Below are 14,243 nucleotides of genomic sequence, written 5' to 3'. Positions count from 1 at the left end.
GATATGAATAGAAGTTATAAAATTGTTATAAATTTGCTCTTCAATCTAAAATAGATACACTATCGTTATGCTATACACGCGCAAAGCAATGGTCACCTTAGGCAAAAATCAAAGAATGGAATTTTGGTATTAGGATGTTGTTAAAGTACGGTCACCTTGGCTGACAGTAGAGGAAAATTATTTATATTTTAGAATCCACGACGCTTTGCATACGAAAATCATCAAAATATTGTAGTTACGCTCTAATTTTGAACGCATTGATGCATAAATGACAAAGTGTGGTATTCAAAAAGCGAAAAATATGTGTTATTTGTGTTTAAATGGTTACGCAGCAACCAATTTCCACATAAAAATATAGCCAGGCACCGCGGCCATCAACAAAAAACCAAAAACTACGATAGAAATTTGCGTGCGCAAACGGCAATACTGCATGCTAGAAAATTTGAAACGTGCAAACCCTCAAAAATGCGCTCGCCATTTCCAGTGTAATTAATTAAAAAAAATTGCAGCAAAATTGCTGCCGCTGCTTTGCGGTGGTGGTGCAAAAAGAACATAAAATCGGTGGCAAGAAGAAGAGCCGCCAAGTGAGAAAATTGAAATAAAAAAAAACGCAAACGAAAGCAGAGTCAAGATAATCAACCGCTACGGAGTGCTCCGATCAAAATCAATTAATCATATCACATCAAAATAATAAGAAACGCTCAATTATTGCAACGTGCAGTTCATTGTGTTATTCGTGCTGCAGGTGCTGCTGCTGCGGCTGCTTGGCGCTTCGCTGCTCAGACGCTGCCAACGCTGACGACATGCGCGCGTAGAGTTGCCAGCTCTGAAATAACCAAGGCAGTCGCATTTCTGGCGGCTTCTATCATCACAACACGGATCGACATTCTTTTGGACTCATTTCATTGGTAAATTGCCGCAGCCTATTAAGTAAATAGCAACACGAGATTCAACGCGTTCCTTGTTTATTTTTTCTTTGGTTCTGGCACACAGGTTGGCAGCCCTGTTCAGCAATCAGCGAGGACAACATTTGCCAGGCAAAAATCTGCCTTTTGATAGACGCGTCGTGATCCCACGGATCGACGACGCCATTAACTAGATATTTCGTTCGCCCCGTTGTTCAAGAAAAGCTGCCACCATTCGGAAGAAAAACACTTCGAATATGACCCACAATATCGGTATGGCGCCATATCGTTTGCCGGGTCCAGCGGGCGGCCTCTGTCCGCCCGATTTTAAACCTCCGCCCCCGACGGATATTATCTCGGCGCCGAGTAATCCGAAGAAACGGCGGAAAACATCGAATGCGGCCAATTCGGCGGCAGCCGCTGCTGCAGCAGCAGCAGCTGCGGCGGCTGCCGCTGCCAATTCCATGCAACAGCAGCAATCGGCACCGCCCACACCTCAGGATCTGTTACCACCGCCGCCAATGGGCGGCTTTGGTGATACGATCGTCGCGTCCAATCCATTCGATGATAGCCCCCAGGTATCGGCCATGTCGAGTTCGGCGGCCGCTGCCATGGCGGCTATGAATCAAATGGGCGGCGCTGGCGGTCCGGGTGGACACTTTGGACCGCATCCGCATTGGGAGGAGCGAATGGGTATGGGCATGCATCCTCATATGCATCCACATCATCCTGGTGCTGGCGGTGGCCCAATGGGCCATGGGCCACACGGACCGCATCATATGGGCGGGCCACCACCTATGCGTGGCATGAGCCCATTGGGACCTGGCGTGCATCCACATCCGCATGGCATGGGACCTGGCGTAGGACTACCGCCACACATGAATCACGGGCGAGGCGGCGGAGTTCCCATGGGCAGTCCAATGGGTGGAATGGCCGGCATGGGCGGAATAAGTCCGATGGGCGGCATGGGTGGACCAAGCATATCCCCACATCATATGGGCATGGGTGGATTGTCGCCCATGGGAGGTCCAAATGGACCGAATCCGCGTGCAATGCAAGGATCGCCCATGGGTGGCGCCGGTGGACCGATGCCCGGGCAAAACTCTCCTATGAACTCGCTGCCAATGGGTTCGCCTATGGGCAATCAAATTGGCAGTCCGCTGGGTCCCGGACCTGGACCTGGTCCTGGACCCGGCCCGGGTGGTCAACAACAGCCTGGACAACAGCAACAACAACAACAGCAACAAAACCCGCAACAGACGCACATGAATAATGGACAAATGGGTCCGCCGCCTCTGCACAGTCCGCTGGGCAATGGACCAACGAATCATAGTCACATGTCCGGTGGACCGGGTCCGGGGCCAGGTCCTGGGCCGGGTGGCTTAGTCGGACCTGGTGGCATGTCGCCGGCGAATAGCAACAACAGCAACAACAGCGGTAACATGATGGGCGGCAATGCAGCGAACAACAATAGCAATAGTAATAACAACAGCAACAACAATGGCAGCAACAATCCCAACAGCAACAGCAACAACAATCAAAATCCTCATCCACATCTGTCGCCAGCGGCGGCAGGTGGACGTCTGGGCGGAGTGCCCAATCAAACAATGCAATCGAATGGTCCAATGCCAGCGTCGTCAGCGTCATCGTCTGCTCCATCAGCATCCACAGCGACGACGACGTCCACAGCGGTAACAGCGACCACATCAGTGCCTACGTCCTCACCAGCGCCGCCTGCCATGTCACCACATCACACGTTAAACAGTGCCGGTCCCAGTCCGGGCATGCCTAATGCGGGGCCCAGTCCGTTACAATCGCCGGCGGGCAACAACAACAACAACATGAACAACAATAATGGACCCATGATGGGCCAGCAAATGAACCCAAATGTTCCTATGCAGCAGCAACAACAACAGCAACAACAACAACAGCAGCAGCAACAACAACAGCAACAACAGCAGCAGCAACAACAACAACAACAGCAGCAGCAGCAGCAACATGGCCCTATGGGCGTCCATATGGTTGGGCAGCCAGGCGGACCCGGTGGACACGGACCTGGGGGTCCCATGGGCATGGGCATGAATCAAATGTTGCCGCCACAACAACCACCGCATCTTGGTGGACCACCGCACCCGCAACTTATGAATCATCCGCACCCGCATCATTCGCATCCAGGCGGTCCACCGCCTCACCATATGATGGGACCGGGCCCGGGCATGCATGGTCCAGGTGGTCCAGGTGGTATGCCGCCTCACATGGGCGGCGGCGGTGGCGGTAATCCGCATATGATGGGACCACACGGCAATGCTGGGCCACATATGGGTCATGGTCACATGGGTGGTGTACCGGGACCGGGTCCAGGACCAGGCGGCATGAATGGTCCACCACCGCATCACGGAATGCCACCTCACCATGCGCACACACACCCACATCATCACGGTCACGGGCACAGTCCCATGGGTGGGCCAAACATGTTTGGCGGCGGCGGCGGCGGTGGGCCTATGGGTCCGGGTCCCATGGGTAATATGGGTCCCGGACCAATGGGCGGTCCCATGGGCAACATGGGCGGTCCTATGGGAAAACCCATGACAATGAGCGGTGGTAAAATGTATCCACCGGGTCAGCCAATGGTCTTCAATCCTCAGAATCCTAATGCGCCGCCCATCTATCCATGTGGCATGTGTCATAAGGAGGTCAACGACAACGATGAGGCAGTCTTCTGTGAATCCGGTTGTAATTTCTTTTTTCACAGGTAAGCAGAGGTTTCAACCTCGTCCAAGCAGTGACTGAAGGCTTATCTCTATTTATATATATGTTTTCCATTTTGTAGAACCTGCGTGGGTCTAACCGAGGCGGCCTTTCAAATGCTCAATAAGGAGGTGTTTGCCGAGTGGTGCTGTGACAAGTGTGTGTCTTCCAAGCATATACCCATGGTCAAGTTCAAATGCTGAAGAGCCACCAATCAACTGCAACAACGATCGTAACCACAAAACCAACAACCACCACCAGCTAGCACTCATTCACTCTGTATAAATATATCCAAGCATTAACTATTTTAATTGTAGATGTTAAGCAGTTTAGGCTATTCATATACATCATACACAATATATGCGCTCACAATAGTCAAAGGTCCCCAACGAAACCATCAATTTAAATGCGACGACTATATATATATATATATATTTATATATATGTATATATATACCTATATCTATATATATGGCCGAAGCCGTGTTGTGAATTTTCGCTTCGGCCAGGCTCAATGCGCGCATCCTTAAAAAAAACAAGAAGCGAGAAGAGAAATTAAACCTTAAGAGAAGTTAAAACAAAATATGTATGCTAATTTGTAATATAGTATAGCCTAGTATACATATATACATATATATATAAATCTATATCTGCATGGCATATGAGTCGTGGCGTTGTCTGCCTAGAAAGCGAGATAAGCGTAACGGAAATGGAAAAAAATGAAACAAAAAGAAATGAATTGAAATACACGCTGAAAAAGGCGAATGATACCGTTGAAATTTGTATAGATGATAACGAAAAGCAAATATCAATATACTCCAGTGTGTATTAAAAAAAAAAAAAAGATGAAAAATTAAAAAAAAAAAAAAAAAAATCGGCAATTCCAAGAAGGAGAAAGAGAAATTACGTTAATGTGTTAAGCTGAAGGAAAAGGGCCAGATAAGACCAGACAATTGATTTTACAATTTGTTTTCGAATTATTAGAATTTTAAGTGTGTGGAATGCATGCGATAAAAATATATATGTATATATATAAAGATTTCTTTAACACTAATTACCGATCTGACAATGAGCATTCAAATTGTAACGTACAGCAAATTTCGAAGTGTCTGAAAAGGTCTTTCGTGTGGTGTTTTTTTTTTACTCTTGCGTCAATTTTGCATCAAATTTTAAACAAAAACCAGACACAAAATATATAAAAAAATATTGAATACGTATGCTAAGCGAAAGAGTATTGACGTATCGATTGAACTGAAGAGAAATTGTATTTACAAATTATTAAAGATCGAGAAAGAGAAACTGAAAGAAATGCGAGTGAAATCGATTGAGAACAAACAAAAAAGATATATATATATATATAAATAAATTTAAAATAAAATCAAGCAAAATACAAAAAATCAAACAAAATAAAAATAATAGGAAAGCACAAGAAATTATTAAGTGAATGCAGCAAAACAGAACTAATTTAAGCATTAACAGTTAACGCGTGAATTCTGAATGAGAAATTGTATAAATTGCAACTTAAGTTATTTATAATTAAATAAAAAACAAAAAATACATACAAAATAGGTTGAAAACTTGAATGCTTTTTACTATGGAAAGGGGATAATCAGATTCTCAATAAATATTATTGTGGGATCAGTTGCATCAAAATATGAGGCCATATCTCTGTATCATATTTACACCAGCTTTAAATTATATAGAATTTCACTGACCAATTTCCCTGGCTTATATACCCAAGAGTTAACCACCCATCAGCCATTTCGAACGCTACACACTTCCAAAACCCACTCCACGTAATCTTCAGTGTTTTAAATATCGGATCGTATTATCCATACATAAAAAACAATAGTTTGTTTCGTTTACTCCATTCCTTAGTTATTATTGCGTATATTTTAATGTATTTAAGTTTTGGAATACTTAAGCTAAAAACGCATAGGTTAAATCATTAATAAACAAATACAAATATAAATTGATTTGATGAGTTTATGCTTTTGGGAAACTCACACAACAAATGCCCAAAAAAATGATGCAATTATTTTGTGGCTTGAGAACAATTTCCAACTGTGGCCAATTTCTGCTCGTGCAAGCAAATTTTGGACGAGTTGACATTGTCTTAGGGAGGGCGATCGCTTAAAGCTATAACATTATATATTTTTTGATTACAATTAACTTTGCTTTTAATATATGTTTCATAATCATAATATATGCAGAGTACGCAGCTGTACGATTAGGTCTCTGCATGGTGCGCAATTTTATCCGATAGCTGCCGTTATTAGCTCGGCCACATCCTGATCTGTGCTTCGCACGGTTAAATTTAGCGTCACACCCTCGGACAGAGCTAATTTGGCACGCACCAACACTTCGATGCCGCCACGGAAGGTGCCTGCAGGAGATGGATTACAGTTAATATAAAAGGCAATGCTCAATGCTGACTCTATCGCATACCCGAGCAGAGTACGGTGTGCAGATGCGTGCCCTCTTGCACTTTTTCGGAAAGATTTGCAGGGCCCAGACCCAGTAATTTGATAATGGTATTCACGGCATCCTGCAAATTGTTCACAGCAGATAGCACAAAGGTGTCCTCGGCTTGGACCCATTCTGTAAAAGCAAATGTCAATGATTCATATAAATTTGAGTCTCTAAGTAATACGGGATGTATATATATAAGTTTAAGCAGACCTTCACTGTCGGCAGCATCCCATGCCACTTGGAAATTATTCTTCTTCGTTTTCTGTATTTGGTCGGCGACTGTGATGTCTAAGTCCTCCAGCATGTACTCATCATCGTAGCCCTCATCCGAGTCGGGCTCTCCAGTAACAGGATCGCAATCCTTGACCACAAACCGTAAAGTTGCGCCAAATGTAGCTACAAAAGTGAAATAGAAAATGCCACAAAATTAATTACTACTGAATCGCAAGAACTTTTAGATTAAGTTTACCTATGGAACTGCTGACATCTCGCGGAAATTCGACAATTACGAATGTTGTCTGCAATTCGTTGTAGGCCAATTTTGGACAGGGCACTATCTTACGTATTATAAAGCCCTCGGGCACTGTCAGTTCTACACGGACATTCTCCAGAAACTGTTCGGCGAGCGTATTAAGGCAATCAAATTGTAATACAACAAACTCAGCAAAGATGTGCTTGATGCACTGCACTGTATACTCCGTTTCGCTTTCAGTTAATTGTATTGGTGCTGTGCTTCGATGAATGGGTCCCAAGACCTGAATACCCGGTAGCTGAGCCAGACGTGCGGCACTCTCCTCCTCTCGCGTGATTTTAGGTGCACGCGGTGCACTTGTTACCATCATCACATCATTGGTGATCTCTGGCTTTACGATCGCGGCCTTGGGCACAATGGAAATGTCGAAGTGATTTTGCAGATCTCCATTCAGATGATCTGCCAGCGCCTTCTCTAGCAACGCCAGCGAACAATTCTCACGTTCGATTATGTAGTTCTTGTACAGTTCCGGCTTGGCCGAGTTAAGTATAGTTAGATAGTATGTGGCACGATCGCGTACTTCATCATCTAAATCCATCTGACAGCGTCCAAGCAGCACTAAAATGTTAGACAACAGGGCGGGACACGAGGCACCAAACTGAGCCAGGGCAGTCACTGCAGCGGCGCGTACAATCGGACTCTCCAGAATAACGCGATTGTATATGAAGCGTATGTATTTGGAGGGCGTGGCCGCGAATGGTCCCTCTTTGCCAAGCAAATGTAGAATGCGTACGGCCAGCGAGACGTGCTCGCAATCTTCTATGAATTCGCACAGATGCGACAGACCGGACTCCTTGGCATCGACATTCTCTTCGATGATCGTTATAATGGTGTCCACAATGGATGTCTTGTATTCCAGACCGCCTTCTTCGCGCAGCATGCCACTAAGGAAGTTCATCAGCACAGTGTGCTTACGTGGATATTTGGCGCACAGGGCACAAATAGCATGCACCACCACCACCTTGAACTCATCGGAGATTTCCGCCACAAATGTTGAGATTTGCTTCATTAGACGCTCCACTGAGGATTCGGCGCCGGTTTTCAACAGAGTAGTAATGGCTAGCGTAGCCACCGAGCGATTCGTGTCGGTAATCAGACCCTCCAAATCCAAATTGCATGTGGTCACAGCGGCCGGATGAGTCATGGCCACCTTGTTTAGGGTACGAACGGCAGCAAATCGAAGCGTCGCCTTAACCGAACTGCAAAACAGTTGCAGTATGGAGAACGCTGGCGAGAGCATGCGTGGATTTGTGTTCTTCATATTGACAATGGCATGGGCCGCTTCATATATGACCATTTCGCTCTTGTGGCGCAGACAGGACTCGATAAACGTGTACAAAGGTGAGTCGGCCAGCTCTTCTGCAGGTATGTCCTCCTCCTCGATCAGTTTGCAAGCAATGCGTATCTGTAAACAAGTATTTTAATAAGGGTAACCTAATATAAAAGATTCCCACTTACCAGCATGCACACTGCGTAGGGACTCTTGAGCGATCCACGCGTCAGTTTGTTAACCAACTTGGAGACGGCCAGGCGATCCGATTTTCGTATATGATACAGCAGCCCCAAAGCATGATACTGTACCATAATGTTATCGCTGTTTAGGGCTTCCTGAGCCTCGTTTGCCCAGCGTTTGACAACGTCGCCGGCGGTGTTCGCCAGACGTAGCGAACTAACCAAAGCGGCACACGAAACAGCCGCATTTTTGTCCACGATGCATTGCTTCATGTAGCGCTCGACGGCCTGGAGCATTGTGTGATCTGTGATACTACAGAGGGCACGTATGGCAGCGGCACGATATAGATCCTCTTTGCCGGTCATGTCCTTTGTCAGTGAGCTGGTCACAATGATCACATCCTCGGCAATGGAGCTCAGCTCCTTGATGCCCAGATAGACCATGCGGCGCAGCACCACATCTTTGGACTGGAACAGCTTGGTCATGGCAAAGAAGCAATCAGTTGCCTCTCTGGCTACCAGCTGCTCGCCCTGATTAATCAGGTAGAGGATCTTGGTAAGTATGTGGATGCATTTGCGTGCATTTACTGGAGTTTCATTAAATGTACGCGTCTCCTGCAGCACTGAGGTCTTCTCCAGATTTTGGTACGCATTCGTGGGACCTGTAGTATTCCGTTTGTTTCGCGAATTCGAAATAAAATATTTCATTTTATGTTTTTATCGAACCGGCAGTAGGCAATAAATATCATTAGAACTTGAAAGCAATTGAGTGTAGAGTGTGTTGTTCGGGTTTATTCAGTGTCTGTTTGTGTATGTATGGGTGTGTTAATATTGTTGTGCTCCGGTTTTTATGATTGCCAGCAGAGCACCTTCTTCAATTATTAGTTGGCAGTTGATGTTTTGTTGGCGCTCCGGCGTCGCTGTTAGTACAATTTCGGTGTTTGGCAGTTACTTACCATCCTCCTCCTCATCCTTCTCACGACGAAATGAACCCATTCTTGTGATGCTTACTTTAGAAACGTGTCAAAAAAAACGAATTAAATTGTGAAATTGTATAAAGAAAAATCACTGATTTTTCGCTACGCGTACACGTCACACTACACAGCAAGAAGAAGTCCAGTATTCACCATTCAGATGTAAACGTTGCTGCCTACTTTAACATTTGTCCCACAGTCACATTCATTGTTCAGATGTTTTGCACTATCGATATGTTCAATTTGATTTTATTGTAAACAATATATCGACATGTTTCATTTTCTTTTAAGCTGAATAAAAACTCTAAATTGATGTATTAGCTGTTTTATTACTACTCATTCCGTTATTGTTATTTAATGCCTAATGGCGGAATGAAATATGAATTCCAGCTATATTTGTTTACTAATCGAAGTGCATGTCTAAATATCGAATTTCGATTGCTAGCATCTATGACTTATTACGATATCAACATATAAAACCAAAACGTTTTCATGACATTTATTTTCATGTAAAAGAAAATCAAATATTAAATAACGAAATAAAAAAATGCGCTCGCGCACCAGAAGCCGCTCTCGGAGTCCACGAAGAGATCGACACGACTACGACAAATCACGTACGCGCACCGACAGGCGGGAAGCTTACAAGCCGGTGGCAGGATCTAAGAATAGAGAACGAGATAGACCGCACAAAAATGGGTATGAGAAGTCTCCTTCGCGGCAAAACCGTCGCAGCTCGAAGCAACGCGATTCGCCTCCACGACGACAGAGCGAGCGTGACCGCTCATTGAGTACTGGGAGCAGTAGCAGCAGCACAGGAAGCAGCGTTAGTAGCAGTAGCAGCTCAAACAGATCCGCCTCACGTAGTCGGAGTCGCCATCGCAACCGTAGCCGAAGTCCTGTGAAACAGAGAAAAGAGTCTGTTGAGCGTTGGCCTAACGACCGCTATCACGAAAACAACGACAGGCAAAGCAATCCATTTCGAGGACGTGCACCGGAACGTAGCTTCATAAACGATCCGGCTGAGCGGCCTAGTAGGAAAAATTATTCACACCGAGGTGGCGGTAATCCGAGGGACTCAAAGGCTTTAAGTGCGAGACGCGCGCAACGTGTACGCATTGGCGAGGAAGGCGTGCCAGAGGTTTGGGGCACAAGTCCGACGCGTTCAAGCACCCATGATGTGGAATTAGTTAAGGGTTCCTATGTGGGGCCCAAAAAGAAGAAAAAGAAAAATAAGAAATCATCCAAAAAGTCAAAAAAGAAGGCAAAGAAAATCAAAAAGAAGAAAAAGAACAGAGGCACTTCCAGTAGCTCATCTGACTCAGCCTCCTCCAGCTCATCCTCATCAAGTTCCAGCAGCGAAGATAGCTCAAGCGACGATGACGATAGTTCAGAGAGTGATGATGAGGAGGAACTTTGGCTAGAAAAGACAGCGGACGGCATAAAAAAACCGCCAAAAAAGAAAGCCAAAAAAAGCTCAAGTAAAAAGAACAAGAAAAAGAAAAAGAAGAAGAAGAAATCGGAGTCCGAAAAGAAGACTTCATCTAGTTCATCAAAGTCCAAGTCAAAAGCGAATGGATCTAAGAACGAGGAAGACGTGGGTCCGTCCTTACGCTCTGGCGGCAGCCTGAATCAAAAGGACTTTGGACGAGCTCTGCTTCCGGGTGAAGGTGCTGCAATGGCTGCTTACATCGCGGAAGGCAAGCGCATACCACGACGTGGAGAAATCGGCCTGACATCGGATGAGATTGCCAATTTCGAATCGGTGGGTTACGTGATGAGCGGTAGCCGGCATCGTCGCATGGAAGCTGTGCGTATTCGCAAGGAAAATCAACTTTATTCGGCAGATGAGAAACGTGCCTTGGCCATGTTTAGCAAGGAGGAGCGACAAAAGCGCGAGAATAAGATATTAACACAATTCAAGGACATGATTAACTCCAAACTGCAAGCTAAGGATAAGAAGTAGTAATATGACGGTAGTACGAAATTAAAATTTATATTTATGTCGTGCTAAACTATTTGTAAAAAAATGGTACAAATTTATTTTGTGCGAAAATATGTATGATTTAATTGAGAATATTATTTGTCTCTCTAGAATTAAAAATTGTAAAAAAAAAAAAAAATAAAATACTTCTATCATACCTGTAATTTCCATTCTACATTGAAAAAGATTTCAAAATTTGCTCAGACGAAATGGAAAGTTAAATGGTTTACTCACAACTCGATAGCTCACTATTATGACTACCATCAGCTAGTACGTAACTTCACGAGAAGTCGGTGAAAACTATTGCGAAACTATATTTTTATTTTGGCGCATTTACATATACATTTTTACATTATATTCATGCAGATTAATTGTCATTTCGATCAGCGAAAAGTTAGCGGTATTATTATATAATATTAGCGGTATAGTGAATGGAAAATAAAATATGTATATTATATTTTATTTATTTATTTTAGCAACTAAAATTTTTACCAGTTTAGATTTTCAATTTCATATCGGGAAAATTTAATTTGAAACTTTCATGAGACCGTTTGAAAGATGTAATTCTTTTTGTTTAATCAAGGCTCTTAGCAGTTTTTTTGACAGAATTTTGATTGTATTAAGGATCTTGGATTTTAAATCTAACCGCTCACTTTTGTCCAGCATACTTTTAACTATATACATATAATAAAATAGTATTTAAAATTTCAATTGTATCATATGAAAAATACCTCTTTCCATAATGTGGTTCCGATATATGATCTCCACAGTCACTGAGTTTGATTGATTAAAGGCTTGGAACAACAATTCAGTTGCTTTACGCAACTCCATGAGCTCTTTAGCATGCAAATCATTCTGGTTCAAGGTCCTGCAATGGGTCCAGCAACGACGTTCTTTGCTGGACCCCTTACAAGACGACTGCGACAGAAGACTTGCTTCGCGTATCTCATTCAGTTTATCCTCGCTCAATGATTTTAACTCATTTCCGATGGAAACCAGAGATGGGCCCAGTCCATTCATTTGCTGTGACAGGCTCGACTCGGAACCCTGATCCTCCTTACAGTCAATGGGGCTATCCTCGGCCTCAAGCTCATCTAACAAGGATACAGTGACGAGAAGCTGTAGACCGAGTTGTCAAATGTTGGGTAAATAATAAAGGATAAAGCAATTTGTTGGAGGGGAGAACAGGAAATATATAGAAAGAGGAAATCAAGAAACTTGAAAAACACAAGATAGGCGATGATATTGAATAAGAGATATGAGATATTCATCCGTGTTGTTAGCCAAGAATTTGCATTTTTATGTAAGACGTTCTGCTGCAGATTATATACATAAATGCAAGCTGGCTTACTTATTACCTTTCTTTTTAAACGTTTAGCACAGCTAATCATTTTAGCATGCAGCTCTGCTTTCTGATTGTCTTCCAGTAAAGCTTTCATGTGCGCCTCATTCGATTGCAAATTATGAAGTATGTTCTGATTGGCCTGCACGAGATTCTTTAGATTGTCGATCTGGGTTACAAGTCTGATATTATACTTGTCGGCCTTTTGCAACATTTGCTCCACGTAGTCCAATTGCTGATCAAAGCCCACGAGCATTGCATAATCGCCTAACGTATCCATTACGAGGACTGGTGAGCTTCAATGGATTTTAATTTAAGTGCTTAATAATTTAAATTTTTTGTAAGTTAACCAAATATGATGTTCTAAATACAAATAAAATTCAAATGTTTCTCAAAGAAATCGATATTTCTATTATACATACACATCGATAAATACATAGTACTATATCGATAGCTCATACAACTACCATTTCAAAAAGTTTTAGTACATCTGGATGTTATATAGAATAAAATGTTTGTTGCAACTTATGATTATTTAATAAACTATTGGACATATCTGTATGTACATTCTAAAGATAATTAGCATAAACTAATTTAACTTAAATGTAATAGTCTTCTATCTGCAGCTCATAGCATTGGCAATTACCACCATTTTGCGCACTACGTATGCGTTCGTGCCATAGTACGGATCGATGTCCTGTTTCCCCATGGTTACATCGCATTCCATGCGCGTAGTTGTCGGTGCGCTGTAATCTTCGCTGGCTGTGTCTAGGGCAGACGCATGAAATTCTAAGCAACGACTGAATGTTAGAATCTCTTCCAGATTGGACACCTTAATGCCGGCCCCTGGCATTATAATCATGTCACGATGATGCTTTGCTATTAACTGTGCTAAGGCTTCAACGCCTTCGGCAGCAGATGCACGAAAGCCACTGCTAAGCACACGTTTGAAGCCCAGTTCCTTTAGCAATTCGACATTCTCGTGCATATATTTGTTGTCGGTGAGATCGAAGGCCCGATGAAAGGTTACAGGCAGACCATACGACTGCTCCATTACACGTCGACACTTGTCCACATCGATTGTTCTCTCTGGAGTAAGCGCGCCAAAGACAAATCCATCAGCGCCATGGGAACGCAGTAATTCCATGTCGGTTAGTACCGCTCGTAGCTCTTCCTCGCTGTAGACAAAATCGGTGCCACGTCGCGGGCGCAGCATGCAATGTATTGGCAAAGTAAACGGTAATTCCTTGAGAGTCTTCAAAGTTCCAATGGTGGGTGTTAGGCCACCCTCTTGTAGGGCAGCACAAAGTTCAATGCGAGCCGCGCCGCCTTCTTCAGCCGCAAATGCTGATTTTATTGAATCTACACATACTTCCAACTTTATATCATGAGCTGACATTTTGCAGCGTTTAAATTAATTAATATAATTGTGTTGTAAGTATTTTTTTTTTATTACTAACACTGTTTATTTTCCAACTTTTGAGTGGTTTTCACAGCTTCTGATTAACAGCGAACTGAACATGAAGAAGAACATTAACAGCTTCTGCTACATTCGTTTAGTATCGACACTGACCAGTGGTATCGAGTAAAAATGTTTAACAAGTTAATTTAATTTTAAAAATTAAATTTAAAAAATTAAATTACAGAACATTACTGGTAGCTGTAAACAGCCTTAAAGCGAACTGAACTTTAGATATCTGCTTTTTGTATTAAGACATAACGTAAAATAAATTGTTTTATTGCTAAAGCAGTGGCACAGTGCTATAAAATATGCAATATATCGTCAATTTAAACTGCTGTTTCCCAAAATGCGCTACCAGACTATCGGAATGTTTGC

At 43.3% G+C, this 14,243-nt stretch overlaps 5 protein-coding genes across 6 annotated transcripts; 2 read left to right on the top strand and 3 right to left on the bottom strand.

The window, feature by feature from the left end:
* Positions 1-114: 114 nt before the first annotated feature.
* Positions 115-5,230, top strand: pygo (pygopus family PHD finger). Its single transcript, XM_018002365.2, has 3 exons — positions 115-908; positions 994-3,657; positions 3,736-5,230. The coding sequence occupies exons 2-3, from the start codon at positions 1,163-1,165 to the stop codon at positions 3,854-3,856; spliced, it is 2,616 nt and encodes an 871-aa protein (XP_017857854.1). The 5' UTR covers positions 115-908; positions 994-1,162; the 3' UTR covers positions 3,857-5,230.
* A 275-nt stretch (positions 5,231-5,505) lies between these two features.
* gammaCOP (coat protein (coatomer) gamma) lies at positions 5,506-9,265 on the bottom strand. 2 transcript variants are annotated; one of them, XM_018002353.2, is made up of 6 exons: positions 9,066-9,265; positions 8,116-8,771; positions 6,595-8,062; positions 6,336-6,521; positions 6,102-6,254; positions 5,506-6,039 (listed from the first exon to the last, which is right to left on the bottom strand). In XM_018002353.2, the coding sequence occupies exons 1-6, from the start codon at positions 9,103-9,105 to the stop codon at positions 5,909-5,911; spliced, it is 2,634 nt and encodes an 877-aa protein (XP_017857842.1). In that variant the 5' UTR covers positions 9,106-9,265; the 3' UTR covers positions 5,506-5,908. The 2 variants fall into 2 exon arrangements, with proteins under 2 accessions (XP_017857842.1, XP_089318798.1); XM_089462672.1 differs by lacking the exon at positions 9,066-9,265 and having other exon boundaries at positions 8,116-9,050.
* A 100-nt stretch (positions 9,266-9,365) lies between these two features.
* On the top strand, positions 9,366-12,785 carry LOC108610416 (NF-kappa-B-activating protein). Its single transcript, XM_018002510.2, has one exon. It carries the CDS (start codon positions 9,631-9,633, stop codon positions 11,044-11,046), a length of 1,416 nt encoding a protein of 471 aa, XP_017857999.1. The 5' UTR covers positions 9,366-9,630; the 3' UTR covers positions 11,047-12,785.
* On the bottom strand, positions 11,513-12,686 carry LOC108610542 (uncharacterized). The gene is made up of 3 exons (XM_089462676.1): positions 12,423-12,686; positions 11,796-12,183; positions 11,513-11,738 (listed from the first exon to the last, which is right to left on the bottom strand). Exons 1-3 carry the CDS (start codon positions 12,684-12,686, stop codon positions 11,590-11,592), a joined length of 801 nt encoding a protein of 266 aa, XP_089318802.1. The 3' UTR covers positions 11,513-11,589.
* Positions 12,786-12,793: 8 nt separating the features above from the next.
* On the bottom strand, positions 12,794-14,147 carry LOC108610516 (copper homeostasis protein cutC homolog). Its single transcript, XM_018002669.2, has one exon. It carries the CDS (start codon positions 13,803-13,805, stop codon positions 13,023-13,025), a length of 783 nt encoding a protein of 260 aa, XP_017858158.1. The 5' UTR covers positions 13,806-14,147; the 3' UTR covers positions 12,794-13,022.
* Positions 14,148-14,243: the final 96 nt, after the last annotated feature.

Source organism: Drosophila arizonae, chromosome 2, assembly GCF_054131065.1.
Source record: "Drosophila arizonae isolate 15081-1271.41 chromosome 2, UAZ_ARI_1.0, whole genome shotgun sequence".
Classification (NCBI taxonomy): domain Eukaryota; kingdom Metazoa; phylum Arthropoda; class Insecta; order Diptera; family Drosophilidae; genus Drosophila; species Drosophila arizonae.
The sequence above is the reverse complement of the archived record's forward strand: the minus strand, read 5'-3'. Positions and strand labels throughout refer to the sequence as shown.